The sequence below is a fragment of the Cygnus atratus genome, chromosome 16, assembly GCF_013377495.2.
Source record: "Cygnus atratus isolate AKBS03 ecotype Queensland, Australia chromosome 16, CAtr_DNAZoo_HiC_assembly, whole genome shotgun sequence".
In the NCBI taxonomy this organism is placed as follows: Eukaryota; Metazoa; Chordata; class Aves; order Anseriformes; family Anatidae; genus Cygnus; species Cygnus atratus.
The window spans coordinates 1,830,061-1,847,456 of NC_066377.1; the positions used below are offsets into that span (position 1 = coordinate 1,830,061).

General features: G+C 63.2%; 1 protein-coding gene across 1 annotated transcript; it reads right to left on the bottom strand.

Moving 5' to 3' along the window:
• Positions 1–9,652: 9,652 nt before the first annotated feature.
• SAMD10 (sterile alpha motif domain containing 10) lies at positions 9,653–17,057 on the bottom strand. The gene is made up of 5 exons (XM_035548380.2): positions 16,988–17,057; positions 14,835–15,025; positions 12,122–12,290; positions 10,608–10,748; positions 9,653–9,717 (listed from the first exon to the last, which is right to left on the bottom strand). The coding sequence occupies exons 1-5, from the start codon at positions 17,055–17,057 to the stop codon at positions 9,653–9,655; spliced, it is 636 nt and encodes a 211-aa protein (XP_035404273.2).
• Between the last annotated feature and the right edge of the window lie 339 nt (positions 17,058–17,396).

Consider the following 17,396-nt stretch of genomic DNA (forward strand, 5'->3'; position numbering starts at 1 on the left):
ACACCCGCGGCGCCGAGCTCCGCTGCCGAGCTCCCCGCCCGCCGCCGCCGCCGCCGCCCCTCGCCGCTCCGCCGCGGCTCATGCGCGCTTCCCAGCCCGGCCCGGCCCGGCCCAGCCCGGCCCCGTGCCCGCCGCCGCCGCCGCCGGCCGCACCGGCCCCAGCGCCGCCCGGTTCTCGCGTGGCTCCGCTGCCGGGCCGCGGCCGCGGGGCGGGCGGGTGGCGGCGCCGCCCCGGTAGGGCGGGCCCGGAGAGCGGCCCCGGGACGCGGGGCACCGGGGTTGGGGCAGGGTGGAGGCCCCGGTGCTGTCCGTGTCACCTCAGGGTGGAAGAGCCCCTCGTAAAAGTCGCCCTCGGGGCCCGCCGAGGCCTCCCCGGGAGCCCCCGGGGTTGGTGGCGGGGGGCACCCGAGGGAGCGCCTCGAGCCCCGTGTTGGGTGCTGGCACCGGAGGGCGAAGGGAGCAGCTCCAGCACCGACCCGTCGGGAGGACACGGCCTCCCCTGGCCCTGTTTCCCTGGCTGAGGTCGGCGCTGGTGGCCCGAGACAAGTCGTCACACTCGCCCCCAGCGCAGGGATGGTGGCAGTCAGAAACTGGGGTTCAGGCTCTGGGAGCGGTGCTGCTGACCATCACCGCTGCCCAAGGCTTTGACCACCCACCCCACACAGCCCCCGGCTCCTCAGGGCTCTCCCCTCCGAGCCACGGCTCTGCCCCTGCACATAAAGCTCTCCTGCTGATTTTGCCAGCCCCTGTGTCACCCCACAGGGCTGGTGGCAGTGGGACAGGTGTGACAGGCAGAGCCATCCCCGGTTATTTGAGCTGGACATGCCAGGATCCAGGGTTCGCTGCGGCAGTGCTGCCGTCTCAGTGTCTGCCCAGAAATCAGGGGAAATCCGACAAATTTCGCCACGTGGGATTGAAGCCCAGTGTGTCCATCATTTCCAGGGCTGCCCCGAGCCGTCCCGTGCCTGTCCGCTCATGGCTGGTGGCTCCGCTCTGAGCGTCACACATCACCGAGACAGCTCTGGGCACGAACCAGCAGCACATGACGAGGCTCCTGGCTCCATTCCTGCTCCATTTCCCCTGTCCCCAAGGCCACGTGGGCGAGCAGCCGCAGTCTCTGGGTTAAAAAGGCTGCAGAACACCACTCTGCTTGGCAGGACGGGGATTTCCCAGTGCCGCTCGCACCGAGCAGGGACCCCACGATGGCATCGCCAGCACATGGGGAGGGCGATGAGCGTCTTGCAGCCGAGCTCCTCTCCCAAGCACATCTCTCCTGCTGTCTCTGGCAGCTCGCAGGCACCGTGGCGTGGTCCTGCAGCGGATCTGTGCCCCACCAGGGTCGGCTGTGCGGCTCCTCGGTGCCACCGCCACTCACCAGCCCATGCAAGCGGGGTCCGGCCGCGCTGCACCATCGCAGCAATAAAACGCAAGCTGGGAGTTCCCCCACGGTTCCCCTCTTTGTCTCCGTTGAGGGGAAAGAGCTTAATTAATGTCTGCGGAGAGCATGTAAAGCTTTGTGTAATTGCTAGGTATTATTATCAGTGGAGCAGAGGGTGAGCAGCGGGGTGGGAGGGAAAGGCACAGCCCACCTCCTTTGTACAAAACGCGGCACATCCGAGGGAGCTCCGCTTCCCAGCCAGCAGCCTGCCTGCGAGCAGAGCTATTAACCTGCAGCGGGGCTGGCAAGCGCCTTCATGTGCCCGGGGGGACCCGGGAGCATCCTGAACACGTTCAACATCTCCTTATTGTACGGCTTCAAAGTGTGCCTGGATGCCCTTGGATGCCCCCGCGCATCCTGCACGTGGTCCTGCCGAGCGTGCAGAGCTGCGGCCCCAGAGCCAAAGGACATCAAAAGTGAGCTTGGAAGGGGCTCCTTGTCCTGTCCCCATCCTGCCACAACGCTCCTGCCGAAGGCTGCGCTCGTTTTCTGCATTTGCAAAGCGTGGTTTTACAGCACAAGGTGCGGGGTGGGGGTGAGAGGGAGAGGCTGGGGAGCCCGGCGGCCTCGGAGGTTGTAGATGGGCTTGGAGAGCGGCCAGCTGCGGCTGGTCGAGGTACAGAAACTACTGAATAATGCAGCATAAAGGCGACCGCAGTTACTATTTTCAGGCCCCGCTGAGAGGAGGGGAGGGGGCCAAGGAGTGAACTTGAAAAGAACAGCAAATGCGGAACAGATGCGGAGAAGTGCTTCGTGTTGTTGTTTTCCACGCACAGGGTTGCGACGGTGTGGGAGAGCCCGGCTGGGAAGGGCAGGGGCGAGGAGGAGGAAGAGGAGGGGAAGGAAAAGGAGGAGGAGGACGAGGAAGAGCAGGAGGACGGGAGAGGAGGATGAGCACTGCCATCCTTGGCATGCTGGAGGGAAAGCACCGTGCTTCCTCCTGTGTTATGGTGCTGCCAAAGGGGTGGTTTGTGGAGGGGAGCTCACCCACGCAGACCAGCCGATGGTGTGGGGGCGTGGGGGGGACACCCGTGGGGACCTGCAGTTCCCCAGTGCTCTGCCCTGCGGGTCTCCTTTTCCACCCCACAAGGCAGGAGGAGGCAGAGGAGAGGCCATCTGGTGCGCGCTGCGGCTTTGAAGGTGTTTGGCGGTGGGGGATGAAGCAGTCAAAGCCGGCAAGCATGGAAATTAAATTGATACGGACCCCAGGAAGAGGAGAGGGGGGGAAAGCAATTACAGAGCAAGGATCAGATAAATATTTGTGCAGAGGCCTTTTCATTTCAGGTCTTGCTCCGGTGGGGATGCTCCGTTGGTGGGGCTGGACTGAGGGTGAGGGCGGCAGCACCGGGGTGGGCTGGGGGGGCTCTGCCCCCTCCAGAGGCCAGGGGAAGCTCCAGGCAGCTCCTGCTGGGGCTGGGCATGGCCTCATCCTCTGTCAGAGGCAGGATTTGTTCAGAGGCAGGATTTGTTCAGAGGGAGGATTTGTTCAGACACGCGTGGGTCCCCTCCTCTCTCCATTTTCTATATCTCAGCTAGGGCTGGACGTAGGCGGTGGGGCGCAGGACACAAGGACAGCCCTCCTGCCACCGGTGACCCCGTGGCTCGGTGACCTCGGCTGGCTGTCACCAGCTTGGGACGGCTGCAGGGACACCAGAACAGCGACACATTTCATCCCCACGTCACCAGGAGGCTGCATCCTCATCGGGACAAATCCACGGGGCTCGGATGCCCCTGGAGCAGCCCCGGTCCCGGCACGGTGGCGGCTCCCGAGCCCTGCAGCAGGAGCAGCGGTGGCGGAGCAGCAGTGCAGCGAGCTGCTGCCATCCTTCGTGCACTTCCCACACTGCTCGCCTGGCCGGGCCAGGAGCACAGGGTGGATGTCCCCAGAGCCGCCCGTGGCTGGCAGGGAACAAACAACAAGCAGGGTGACCCCCCCAAAAAAATCCCATCCTGGGGCTCAGCAGGGGCCAATCTGACCCGAACGACACCTGGCCAGCAGATTAAAATGTGCATCCCACCCCCCCCTCAGATGAGAGGCAGGAAATAGCCCAGTAATCGGTGGTTTTTGGATGCGGGTCCTCCCCAGGTGCAGATGGGCGTCGAGGCAGTTGGGGACCGGGCGCTGTTTGTCCCTGAAGCCACCTGTTTGTCCCCTCACCCCAACGGGGCTGGCTGGTGAGCGGGCACGGCCCCGGCGGATGACTTTGAAGCGCGGTGACACCCAGCAGGCTGCAGCAGCGCCCTTCAGACCATTAAATCTGCGGAATCAAGTTGGCACTGGACTTAGGGAGCCGCTTTCATCCGCCGCCGCTCTTGGGGCATGGCCGAGATGCATGCAGAAAGCTGCCAGCACGGGGAGAAAGAGCCTGGTGCCAGGATGTGCGCCCGCGCCGCCAGCCCGCACCAGCCTCAGCTCCGACGGGGCACTGGGATGCGCGGGGATGGGACTGGGAGGGACTGGGAGGGACTGGGAGCCTGGATTTTGCCCGTGCGTGCTGAGCAGGGCAGGACCAGGTGAGGGGAAGGGCAGGACCACGGTGTCTGGGTGCATTTTGGGGACACCCACGTCTGCCAGAGGTGTCCCCAGACTGGTGCTGCCGGGCACGGCGCGTGCAAACCCCCCTCCCCGCTATCCTCGCCGGGGGGGAGCAAAGCCCCACAGCTCCTCTCCGCTCTCCGCTACCCACAGCAGAGGCCGGGCTGTGCCGTGGCTGGTTTTTGGCTGGAGCAGAGCGATCCCAGAACAAAGGGAGGATCGCTGGTGGCTCGCGAGGCAGCATCCGGGCCATCCCCAGCCTCCTTCTGCAAGGCGCTGGCTGCGCAGCGTGGGCCTCTGATTGGAAACCGGAGCCCGAGCTGAGATGGCTGCGCGAGCTATGAATTATGCTGATAGCTTTTTTTTCTTTTTTTTTTTTTTCTTTCTCCTCCCGTGCTTGAATACATCCAGCAAATATAAGCAAAAGGAGAGGGGAAAAAAAAAAAAAAAAAAAAAAAGAGCGAGAGAAAATCCGACCAGATTTAATTTCAGATATGGCAAGGAAGCAAAATGGCTACGGTGCAAAGAGGGGAGGTTAATGGGGAGAAGGCTCCTGCCTGAAGAGAGGAATGATGCTCCCAGAAAACCTATGGCTGTGCTTGCTGCTATTAATTATTTAATTATTAATTATTTACATGGCCTTATTGGCTCTGGGGGGAGCTTGCCCCAAGCCAGGGGGTCGGGTGCGGGGGCTGCCCCCGGAACAGCGGGGCAGGACGGGGACAGCGGGTTTGGGGACAGAGCTACGAGGCGTGAAGAAGCCCCCAGTCTCTGCTGGTTTGAAATAAACCCAGCAAATGATGTGAAATGAAGCTCCTCGTTTCAGGTTGGGGGTCTAGAGTTTTTTACTTGAGCCTGGAAATGTTGGGTCAAAAGCAAACTTTTCAAAAACGGGCCAGCTGAAACACTCCGGTGCCCGATGCCACCTGCAAGAGTTTGGGGCGCTGGGGGGGCATCGCTCCCTGCGGTCATTTAGGACCTGGAAATGAGAACCTAAATGTGAAGGAAGTTACACAGGAAAAAAAAAATGGGATGAAGCAATTATCCCCGCTCCGATACATTCTAATTAAGGGAACTGTCACCCTTATTAAGAGGCTATTAATTCACCGTCATAAGTCACCATCAGGAGTGCAAGCACCAAAAATGTGCCCGGGCCGTGGGGACAGCTGCGAGGAGCGGCAGCATCCCCTGGTCCCAGCCTCTCCCGGGCACAGCCCTGCTCCCCTGGCTCTGGCTGCTCCCTTGGGAGGCCGAATGCTGCTCAGCCGTGGTGCTGAGCCTCCTCCTGCAGCTCCCAGGTGGGGACGGGCTCATCCCTGCCCGTGTCCTCGTGCCGTGCTCGGCCCCGTGTGCGGCGCAAAGGACGCAGCAGCGTCTCGGCAGGATGCAGCTCCCTGCCACGCCGGGGGAACCAAAGCCCCAGGCGGCTGCCAAAACGTCCTCAGCGCCGCGTTTCTGCCAGCGTCACCTCCTGTTCGTAGCCAGCTCCGTCTCCGGCAGCCTCTCATTACGCATTCCGCATGGAGGGCCCTGCATCAGCTTAATTAACAAGGTAGGAAAGACAGGACCTTTGAGGAAATCTTAATTATATTATCCATCTCGCCCTGAGTGGCACCTGATCCAGCCCAACACTGTTCCCGAGTTCATTAGCAATGATTCAAGATTGATTAGTCCTGGATGTGCAGCGCTGGCACGGCCAGGGGACAGGGGCTGGAGCTTCAGGATGGAAACCTGGGTTCTGGGGAGGGAAACGGGGCTTTGGGATGGGGACCGGGGTTTTGGGATGTCACAGCATCCTTGGAGGAGCCGTTTTGCTGTGCCTCAGCCCCTAAATGGCCTCATCCCAAAGCCCGAGTTGCTTTACGGGTGCTTTGCAGGAGCACACTCGCAGCGCTCGCGGGCAGCCCTGGTGTCCCCATTTGCCTTCCCCGTTGCTGCCCAGGGCTGTGGGGTCCGGCTAGGAGCCACGTGCCATCATCAGCTGGGACTTCTCCTTGCCCAGGATCATGATCTTTTCCGTGTGCAGGTGCCCACAGGTCTCCTGTGCAGGGAGCTTCCTAAAGAGCTTCCCCTGGAGCACCAAGAGGGCGATGGTTCGGTGCGGATGGTGGTCCCGCAGCCACCCATCAGGTGGAGGACAGGCTCCTAATTCGGGTGAGCACGTAACCTGCCAGGGAAGGATCCGAACTGGCCTCTGTTCAGCAGAGCCCTTCAGCAGCTGCTGACACCCGTCAGCAAATCGCTCCCCAAAAGCCCAGCGCAGCCAGGGAAATGTACGGCTGCCTCCGTAGCCAAGCATGAATGCACTTGTCGGGGGAGCGGGGAGCGTTTCCTGAATCAGAGGAGCAATCAGCAGCGTTTCAGACCTGGAGGTATCTGTATCATCAAGCCAGGCTCAGTAATTACTTGGACAAATTAGGCATGCATTTTCTATGTGCAACTGTGTTGTGGGTTTGTTTTTTTCTTTGCTTGAAAAACCTCGCTGCAATCTGCAAGCTGCCTCTGCCACTGGGAAGGGATTGCTGGATTTTTCTTTTTTTTTTTTTAAGGCGAGAAAAAGCTAGCCGTTATTTTTTGTGCCAACAGCTCATTGTCCTGCCTATTGTAAAAAAAAAAAAAAAAAAAACAACAGCCAAGAGCAGAAGAAGTGAATCAGACGCGTCCAGGTCGTGTGCGCTCTGATCGCGGCCGTTCCCTGCCCGGCCGCCCTGGTGCTGCTGCCCGCATCCTCCTGCCCGCTGCACGGGGCTGATTTATGCTCGCTGGTGTCCTCTGCTTACTTTGATTGTTGCCTGGTTTTAATATTCCTTGAATCTGAGCCCTATTAATCTGCGTTTCATTGTCTGGTGCTGCTTGCTTTGGGGCAGTGCCTGGAATACCAGTGGCAGGTAAGCGCTAGATAAATAGAGGACATTTTCTCGCTCGGCCCGGAGCACCCTTCTCCCTCCTGTGCCCCCGGGCCCGGTGCAGCACCCAGTGGCCCAGGGATTTCTAAATGTGTCCCTGCAGAGCCCAGCCCGGGTCCCCTCGGACACCCGAGGGCATTAGGTGGCGCCAGACACTTGTGCAGCACAGGACCCATGGTCCAGAGCCTGCTCAAGGGATGCTCCGCGCTCCCCATCCCCATCCTGGTGGGGATGAAGGCTCAGCCGGCGCTCACCCCACCAGGGCAGCTTCTGGGGGGCCGGGGCACCCCCTTGTCCTGCCTGCAGCATTCCCCTTGCTCCTCCAGCCCCGTCCTCACCAGGAATCCCTCGGTGGGCCATAGGGACCCCGCAGGAGGGTCGTGCTTTGCGCTCAGCCAGGGGCGCTGGTGGGGTTCCTGCCCCCTTCTTCCTCCTCGCGCGAGAGCCAGGCTGCTCCAGCTGCAGCAGGTGCAGAAAAAAAAGCAGAGCTGTTGCCCTCAGCCCCCCAGAAGGGAGGCGGGCACCCCGGTACCTGGGGGTTCTCCGTGGGGTCCCTCTGCTCAGTGGGTTTCTGGCTGCAGGAGAGGAGCCAGAAGGAGCTGGAGTGCAGTCTGGAGTGGGTGGATGTGGCAGATGGAGTCGGATCAGGGGTCCCACCAAGGGACGGCGGGGCCTTGGGATGGACTGGGGGGGGGCCCAGGGGGTCACGGGTGGCCCCACACAGCCGCAGCCCCGCTCTGTGTCCCCTGACTGCAAAACTGCCACCGAACCGCTGCGTGAGCACAGCCCGAAGCGGCATCCGTGAGAGAAGCCATTTCTCCTCCTCGCCTCTCTGGAGCTCTCCCAAAAAAGCTCAGCATCTCCCTCTAACGATGCTCGCCCGCAGCAGGAGCCCAGCAGCCACGGGCTGCTCCGGGGCAGAGCACCCGGCCCCACGGGGACGGTCACCAGCTGCTGGCCACCCCGGTGCCACCGGCCGGCTGCCTCCGCACCCCGCTACCCATCGCTGGGGCAGGGACGTGGTGGGGGAATCGAGCTGGCTCTTCTCCACGGGTTTTCTTACACGGGCTTTAGTTAGCCCTGATCTGACCAGGCTCAGAGATTTAATCGGGGATGCATCAGGAGGCGATGGGGCCGCATCCTGCGCAGGGCTCTGCTGCGCACCGCAGCTGGCTCGGCACAGCCCACGGCCAGGAGCGCTGGCACGAGCCCCGCCGCTGCAGGAGAGATCATTTTTCCCCCTGGCTGTTTTCTTTCTTTTTCTTAAAATTCAATAAATTCGCTCAGCTTTGTTGCTGGTGAAGTCCTAGCGAGGTGAGGGGAGCCAATTTGGCTGCATTTTTGAAAAGGTCAGCAGCAGCAGCAGCAGAAGAAATTCAGATTTCTGTGTGCTCGCAGGGAGGCGAGGGGCTGTGAGCAGCGGAGCCCCCGAGGCAGGGGGGCTGCCTGCAGACGGGCCCTGCGGCTCACTGCCTGTCCCCCCCGGCAGCGAGGGCAGCACACGAATGGACATCAGCCACCTGCAGACCGGGTGCCACCCTTTGGGCACCTCCACGTGCCTGGAGCACCCTGAGGAACGTTTTTCTTGGGGGTTTTACTAAGGAGACCAAAAACCTTTGGGTGCCATCATCATCCTTGCTAGTCCTGAGCAAACAGCAGTTTTTCTGCTCATCCACCCCCATGGAAATCTGCTGCCAGGTGTGCCGGGGACACTTCTGAGCAGGGAACAGGTCAAACCGTGGGACGAGCCAGGAGACCAGCAAACTAAAACGCCAGCCTGACTTTATTCACACAGCAGGAGGCAGCGGTGCGCGGCGGCCACTGGCTCCTGGGCGCCCACCTCTGCCAAGTCCGGGGTGCAGCTGGTGCCCGTGGCCCTGGGGTGCTGCCTGCCGGCTCGGCAGGAACCATCGCCCCCCAAAATCATCACCGGGTTATCGGGACGGTGCTGGCATCGGTGGCACCGCCACCAGCCCCCGCCAGGGTCAGGCGTTTGCAAAAGCCCTGGAGAGGCAGAGCTCTGCAAGGAGCCCGGCCAAAGCCCGGCCAGCACTGGGAGGGGGGAATAAATAAAACCCCTGGGACCGGAGGATGGGAGGCCCAGACAGGCGGCCGCAGGACGAGGACGGACGAAGGACGCAGAGAGCTCCTGGCGCAGCGTCCTCCGGAGCACGGCCACGGCGTGCCAACCCCGCCTGGGTTGCTGCCATGGGTGCTTCAGCTCCTCTTTAATTCACAAAGCGGAGCCAGGCGCTGGCCGCTCTGCCCTGCTTTTCATTTTTTTGCCTGATCAGGCCATCTTATTCGCTACCGACAACGTTATCTCCTAGGGCACTGGAAGACAGCCCAGCCTGAGGAGAAAGCTAAAGCTCCCCGGACAAGCTCCGAGGCGTTGACACGGGCAGAGCCTGGAGCAATCCCCAGCCGTGCTGAGAACCTCCAGGTGCTGGGACGCCGCTCACGTGCCCAAGGTTTCAGCGTCCCGTGCGTGGCTCCGGTCTGTCCCGCGGGTGGCCGTGCCCAGGCTGAGCCCCGCTCGTCGCCGTCTTCCCTCTGCAATTTCGCCCTGCGAAGGGTCAGGCTCAGATGGGCACAAGTTCATCCATCCCCGGGGCCGTTCTGCTCCTCTTCCTCTGGCTGGGAGCTGCGTCTGCTGAAGGAAGCATCCCATCTCTGCACAGCAACGTATTCGTAGAAAAGAAAGAGAGAAGAAGAAAGAGAGAAGCCCCAGAGTGGCTTGGAAGCTGTCTCTTCGTATTCCAAGCACGCGGTTCAGGTCTCGTATCTGCGGTGCACAGTCCATCCCGGAGGTGCTCGGTTCACAGTGCTGGTACAATCTGCCAAACAGACGGAGCAGCTAGGAGACATTTCCAAAAGACGCTGGAACAAGGAGGGGAGAGGAAGGAATAAACAGCCTGCAGGGTGGCACGGTGGAGCCAGCCCTGGAGAACCCCTTCCTCTCAATGCCAATTGCCACAAGTGGCATTGGTGCTGTGCTCCACGACCTGTCCCTGTGCTCCACGACCTGTCCCTGTGCGCCACGACCTGTCCCTGTGTGTCACGACCTGTCCCTGTGTGTCACAACCTGTCCCTGTTCCCCACAACCTGTCCCTGTGCGCCACGACCTGTCCCTGTGTGCCACGACCTGTCCCTGAGCTCCAAGACCTGTCCCTGTGTGCCACGACCTGTCCCTGTGCTCCACGACCTCTCCCTGTGCGCCACGACCTCTCCCTGTGTGCCACGACCTGTCCCTGAGCACCACGACCTGTCCCTGTGCTCCACAACCTGTCCCTGTGCGCCACGACCTGTCCCTGTGCGCCACGACCTGTCCCTGTGCTCCACGACCCATCCCTGAGCACCACGACCTGTCCCTGAGCACCACAACCTGTCCCTGAGCACCACGACCTCTCCCTGCGCTCCATGACCTCTCCCTGTGCTCCACGACCTGTCCCTGTGCTCCACGACCTGTCCCTGTGCTCCACGACCTGTCCCTGTGCTCCACGACCTCTCCCTGTGCTCCACGACCTGTCCCTGTGCGCCACGACCTCTCCCTGTGCACCACAGCCCGTCCCAGCTGCAGCACGGGCTGGATTTGCACCAGCACCGTGCCGCTGGAGCAGGGCAGCCGGGTGGCCCTGGCTCTCGCAACCACTGCTCTCCTTTTCACCCATCTGGCCGCAGAGGGCCACGACCTGCCGGGGTTCAGCTCCCTGCCCTCCCAGCCTACCTTGGCTGAGCAGCTGCAGGTTTCGGACCTCCTCGCGCACCTGGAGCTGCAGGACCTGCTGCAGGACCTCCTGCCGCTGCGCCTCGTGAGCGATGCCCATGCGCTGCAGCTTCTCCCCGTTGAGCCGCAGCAGCGCCCGACCTGCAAGCACAGCGCTGCTCAGCACCCCGCCTGGGGACACGCGTACATGTGGTGGGAGCAAGGGCGGGGAAAGGGATGAAATCCTTAAAAATCCTAAATCCTTCCACCCCATGGACCCAGTCTATAGGGAAAGAGGATAGGGTGGGGTGGGATGGGATGGGATGGGATGGGATGGGATGGGATGGGATGGGATGGGATGGGATAGGGTAGGATAGGATAGGATAGGACAGGACAGGACAGAAGCCTCACACCGTGTGCCCTGGCCTCATCGGGGCGGGTGGCCCTGTTTTTGGAGAGCATGGGGTTGCAGCTCACGGTGCCAGCCTCAGGTCAAGGTGCTGGCTCCAGCGATCACGTAACCCGTCCCTACGGGCAGGAGCTTTCCATTTCTCCTTTTCTCCATTTCTCCATTTCTCCTTTTCTCCGCTCCACCTCCCGCATCAGGACGCATTCTCCTGACCCCACGCAGGCTGGCGGGCGGGGGAAACGGGGCACCCATCAAAACCCATTAGCGCTGCTGCCCCCGTCCCCATCCGGCCACTTTCCTCCACTCCAGGGGCTATTAGAGGAGGGATTTACATCCAAGCTTTTGTCCTCGCTTCCCAGCTAATGCTCCCTTTATTTCCCACACAAGAGCTCGCTGAGCTCTTGCATTAGGGCTTTACATCCCTCCCGGGCACGGGGCTGTGCTGCCCCCCTCCCGCCTGTCCCCGCTGCTCTGCCCTGGTCCCCGCACGCTGCTGCTGCTGGGGCAGGGAGGGGAGGGGATGGATGAAGCCCGGCAGCTCTGCTCACAGCACCTTCCATGGAGCAGCAGCTCTTAACGCTGCTCCGACCCCACAGAGCTCTGAGGAGCTCTGCTCGGCCACGGACGTGTCGTGGTGGGACGGGGACAACGCTGGTACTAAAGGGTCACAGCCACCATCCCTGCCCTGGGTCTGCAGGGTGGCCCCGAGCCCCTCGGCTCAGGACACGACCCGTGGGCAGCACCACTCAGGACCAGCTGGTGTGCGTGGGAGGCACATTTTGCTGCTAAAATCCAAAAAAAAAAAAAAAAAGAAAGGTCCAGGGGATCTTAATTCTTCCCTATTTTACAAAGACAATCTCCCCTACGCTGCCTGTGCTCATCTCAAACCCCAGCCCACCCTGGACCAGGGGCAGATGCCTGCTGGCCGCCAGGAGCGGGTTTGCTTTGGAGCCAGCTCTCGCCCCAGCTGCGTCTCACCAGGGAGGGGGCGGAAACCCAGCCTGCACCCTCCCCAAGCACCCGAGCCTGCCCCAGACCCCAGCCACCCAAAAAACCTGTGCGAGGCGACCCCGAGGAGCTGCTCTGGGCGACGAGCAGCAGCTCCGAGGGGCGGCGCGCGCAGTACCTGTGATGGCGTGGTGGGAGAAGGCCTCCACGTAGACGAGATAGTTGTGCGGGCAGTGCTTCTTCAGCCATTTGCACACATCCTGCTGGGTCCAGAGCACCACCGGCTTGGTAAGGCTGCCCACCGTGGGGCTGGTGTGGTAGATGCCATAGTGATCGCAGGCACGGCCCTGCGGGGGGGGGGGGGGGAGAAGGGAGGCGTCAGCGGGGCTCAGCGCCACGAGGAGCAAACCCCCCCGTGCTGGGAAGCATCCCATCTGCCAGGGACGCTGCCTTCAGAAGAAGCAGCAGGAAGCCAGCCCCAGCTCCCCGGGTGCCTCCCGGCCCAGCGGAGCATCGCACGGGTTCAGGGCCACCCTTGGGCGTCACCCTGGGGGTCCCCAATGTCCCCCGGGGGATGCTAACGGAGAGCTGGGGCGCGCGTGCCGCATCCTTCCCTCCGCAGCCGCGCAGCCCGGCGCGGTGCTGGAGCGTTCAGACCCGCCGGCTCCATTTCCTCGCCCGTGTCACAGCAGCTGCAGCCTCCCAAGGCGGCTGCTGCAGCCTGGATTTATCTCGGCGTGCAGCGAACCAAACCCCACGAGCCGGAACAGCGCGGGGAGACGAGGCCACTTCCCGCAGGGCAGCCTCACGTGGAGCTGGGGCTGCAGGATGAGCCCCATCCGCGCTGGTGCTGAGTAGGAGGGGACGGGATTCCCAGGGTCCCTCCGGGGATGCTCCTCTCCCACGTCCCGGGCAGCAAAGGGACAAGGAGCCGGCACGGGAACCTGGCGGCACCGCAAAGGTCGGCGGCGCTCGGACCGCAGCGCGCCAGCGCCGACCTCGATGTGTGAACATTGGCTAATTAAGCATGCCTAATAGAGGAGCAGAGATAATTAGTGTAACGGGGTCTCCAGACATCCTGCGGTTACTGAAACCGATAGCACGTCCCCGAGCGGCGGCGAACGGGAGGTGGTGGAGGGTTGGAGGGGTTTGGGATGCTCCGGTGAGCCCCGGGGTGTGGGTGGTGCTGCACCCCCGGGGGCCCAGAAAAAGCAGAGGTGCAGGAGGTGCATCTGGGGCCGGAGAGGGACCAAGCAGCCCTCGCTGTGGCCGCAGGAGACAAGGGGGAAGAAAGCAAAGTTGGGAGGTGGTGGATAAATAACCAGAGGCCGTCCTGCAGCAGGATACGGCCACGAGGTGAAGCCCAAGCGCTCCCCGGATGGGCTTGGCAGGGTTTGCAGCAGAGGAAATTTCACACCCGGCTTCAGGCTGGGGGAACGGGGGTGCTGGGTGGGCTCCTGGCAGTCCTGGGGGCTGCGTGCCCGGGGTTCCCTTCCAAGCGGCGATGAGAAGCGGAGAGGCTGCCTCCACCACCGCCACCTTCCCAACGCCACGCGCGCGGAAATAGCGGGGAGCTCCCGGCAGCTATTACCCAACGAAGCCTCGGAGTCGCGGGGGAAGGGGTGACCAACGGCCTGCGATTTCCCCAGCCAGGAGCTCGGGTCCTCGCGCTGGCTGAGCTCGTTTGCACAAATCGGAGAAGCGCCTGCCTGGGCCACGCGGCCCCACGGAGCCGAGCACGGGGCCAGGGGCTGCGGGATGTGGCCCTGCCGGCTCCTCGAGGCGGGGACGGAGAGATAAGGAGTGCCGGGCCGGTTTTCCAGGCGGCTGAGCCGCGCTGTCTCTCTGATGAACCCTCAGCCGTGAAGGCAGAGGCTGGCATTTGAGGCGAGCAGGCAGGAGCGGTGCCCGGGAGCGGGGGGTGCCTGGGGGGAGCCGTCCCCGTGCCGCTGCGTGGGGACCTGCAGCGAGCAACTGGCGTCACCTCCGTTCCCTCGGGCGTTTTCCCTTGTTTGTGGCACAATTAAAGCCCTGATTCGCACCCCCAAATCCCGCTGGGAGGCACTTGGAGACAGACGGGGGGGACGAGACAAGTGCAGGGGCCCGGAGAGCGGCTGCTGCGTCCCCGCTGTCCCCGTGCGGAGGTGCGGGAGCCAGGCCCTGCTGCTGCTCCGGGAGCATCCCGGCGTGACCACGGGGCCCTGCTCCCCTCTGGCACCCCCCAGCCAGGCCCCCAGCATGTGAACACGTCCCCACATAGAGGCTGTGCCCCTTCATCTCCCAGGTTTTCTTCCCAGCGGTCACCGGCTGGATTTGCTGCCTCCAAATGCCTCTCCCAAGGGCTTCAGGCATGCAGTCGCTGCTGCCCTGTCCTCACGCCATCAGCAGCTCAGGTTCGTGAAGCACCAAAAGCTGCGGAGCTGTTGGTGCTCGGGGTTTCCAAGCCCCCAGGACCCTTCCTACCCCTTCCCACAGCAGCACAGAGGCAGGGAAGGAAGTGAAGGCTGGGAACTTCGGGCTCACTGCTTCAGCAATGCACATTCATGCAATAAAGTTCAGAATTGTAGCCAGGTTTGGACCATTTACCTCCTAAACGACAAGCCAAAATGCTCCGGGACTTTAAGGCAATATAAGGAATTTGGTGCTGGCACATTTATTGCAGAGCCGTGCCAACTTCCACCTCCGAACGCGGAGGAGGCGACGCACCGGGCTCACCCAGCGCGTCCCATCCCCTCCTCACCCCCCTTAACCCACACCCTGCCAAATAACCCCCAAAAACCCATCCCCTAAAGGCCTGACCCTGCGAAAAACGGATCTCTGGGGAACCGACGCGGGGCTCATTCCCCCTCGCGGCCGTGGGGACGATGCCCCCCACCAAGCCCCGCGGGTACCTGCGCGCCCTCGGTGCCCGGCTGCCGCAGGAGCTTGACGGCGCGGGCGCCCTCCGCGCGCTGGCTGCGGCCGTCGTGCCAGGTGAGGCTGGTGCCGGGGCTGCGCTGCAGGCGGTAGCTGAGGTTCTCGGCCGACACCGTGTGCTCCAGGAGGCTGCGGCAGAAGCTGAAGTGAGCGGCGGCGGCTGCGGGGGGAAAGGGAGTGAGAGGTGGCGGCGGCGGCATCCGTTCACCCAGCGGCATTGCCCAGAAATGCCCCTTTTAGCCCCAGGCTGCAGCCCCGTGTCCCGATGGACCTGAGCGTACCCACTGCTGGAATCCCCTCCCTCTCCACCAACCCCTCACTGGGGAGAAAACCCATCAGAAAACCCTTTTTCTCACCCATGTGGCAGGGCGCGTAAAGGGGAAGAGCGCAGCCGGTTTCCGCAGACCGGAATGGATCCGTCCCCACCGAGGGCTGGAGAGGTGCCGGGGGGACAAAACCCACCCTGGGCACCCCGATGGCGCTCACCCAGGCGATGACCAGCACACAAAACCCATCGGCAACGGCCACTTTTTGTCCCTCGCCCCTTTTAATAAGCTCAGGCTGCTGCACTTCATGTAATCGCGTTGTGATGAAGGGGGAAAGCTCTCCTTTGGAGCTGGGGGGCAAAGGGGCCGGCTGCTGCTGTAGGATATGCATGGATAGGGGCAGCCGGCTGGGATAAGAGACCCGAGCATCCCCCAGCGCCTGCTCAGTCCCCAGCGAGCCAGGCACAGAGCGAAACCCCACAAAAACAGCGACCAGAAACGATCCACGGTGAAAAATAACCAAGGGTGGAGGGTGACGGGGCTGGAGAACAGCCGCTGCTGCTCGTCCCCAGGGATTTTAAGGGAGAAGAGGTTTCACGGGGTTCTCCCGCACTCCTTTGGGCAGGGGGGAAGCGGGATGTGAGCGGTGCCCCTTGGATTTACGGCCGGTACAGAAATAAACCTGTCTGAGGACTGGAGGCGCTGGATCAGTCCGGGAAGCGGAAAATGAGAAGCCGAGTGTCAGAGCTGGCTCCGCGAGCGCTTCAGCTCCAGAGCAGCCTCCCAGGAGGGGAGGCCGGAGCTGGGGACGACTGAAGGGGATCTGGGCACAGCCTGCGGGCACCCGCGATGGGAAGAGCCCGGGGGGCAGCAGCTCGTCGGCCCCAGCTCGGGCAGCACAGCCCCCGCAGCACCAGCACCGGCTGAGCACCTTTCTGACTCACGAGGAGACAAAGCGGCTAAAAACGGAGCAGGGAGAGCTTGTGGCTGTGTCACAGGGCTGTGGGCAGCTCCCTGCTCCCAGGATGGACCTCGCTGCCCTGCGGGGGGACCGAGGCTGGGGACGTGGATGGGAGCCGAAGACAGCGGCCGCCCAGCTCCGGGTGCAGTGCCCCTTCCCAGCACCGCCGCCAAGCTGTCCCCTGCTAACCCCACCATCAGGAAATTACGGCTTAACCATAAAACTTTGTGCCCGGTCGGTCTCATACGGCAAGGGCTTGCCCTTGAGCTGGGGATTTTGCAGGAAAGAAATGGAACCGAGACCCGCGGGGATGCTGAGCACCAGCGGGACACGGGGCTGGGCTGGGGGACCCGTGGGGACCGCAGAGCACCAGGGCTCACGCAGCAGCTGGACGTGGGCATCTCCTCCTCCAGCGAACAGGGCTGGAGGCGAGGCAGGAGAGCCAGAGTGGGAGCAGATGGGAGAGGGGGGAACCACTGGGGGGAAACCAGCCCGGAATACGGCAGAGCAGGGAGCGTCGGAGGCTCTGCTCCGTGGCGGGGGCTGCAGCGGCCGTGGTGCAGCCCAGAGCCCCAGCAGCACCTCCCCAGCCTCCTGCTCCTCCAGCCCAGCACCAGGGACCCCAAATTCCTGGTGCAGGTGAGAGGAGGGAGTGCTGAGCCAGGACAAACGGCTCGCACATAGCACATCGGAGCAAGGGGAGGGCAAAGGGAGAGGAGCCCCCAGGTCCGCCACGAGCTCCCCTCTCCTCCCCGTGCCGCCCCCAGCAGCGCATCCATCCTTCCCCCCAAAACCAAGCGAGCCTCCCCATCCCCTCCGCCCCTCTTTCTGCCGAGCAGGAGGCTGCACCCGCACCCTGGGGTGCACCCGCAGCCGCCCCCCGGCCCCGTGCCCCCCTCACCTGGCTCAGGGGCACCCTGCGAGCTGCGGACGGCGGAGACGCAGCAGAGGGACGGGCGGCCCTGCTGCATCCTCGCAGGGGGAGGGATGCGCGCCAGCGCTCGGCACCGGCTGTCACGAGCGCAGCTCCATCCCTTCCTCCCCTCATGCCTCTTCCACACCTGACTGCCTCCTCTCACTGCCTCCGTCCTCCTGCCAATAAGCGGCGGCCGCACGCTCGCCCCAGCTCCGGCTCGAGGCCGGGCAGCCCCCCCCGGCCTTGCTCGGTGGGGGGGGGGGGGACACACGCGTTGACCCCACGCAGCCCCCTCCCCAGTGTCCCACCGGCTGTGCCGCCGGGCAAAGCCAGCACCTCCCAAAGGCCTTAATCCCCCCGCGCCTTTTGATCTGAATCTGTGCCGCGCTCACCC

Bases quoted from the DNA above. Each gene is read 5' to 3' on its own strand.
- SAMD10 (XM_035548380.2), bottom strand. From the start codon at position 17,057: ATGCAGCAGGGCCGCCCGTCCCTCTGCTGCGTCTCCGCCGTCCGCAGC. The intron at 15,026-16,987 runs GTGAGGGGGGCA...CTCCCTTTCCCC, and splicing joins GCAGGGTGCCCCTGAGCCAG to CCGCAGCCGCCGCCGCTCAC. The intron at 10,749-12,121 runs GTACTGCGCGCG...CTGTGCTTGCAG, and splicing joins CTCCCACCACGCCATCACAG to GTCGGGCGCTGCTGCGGCTC.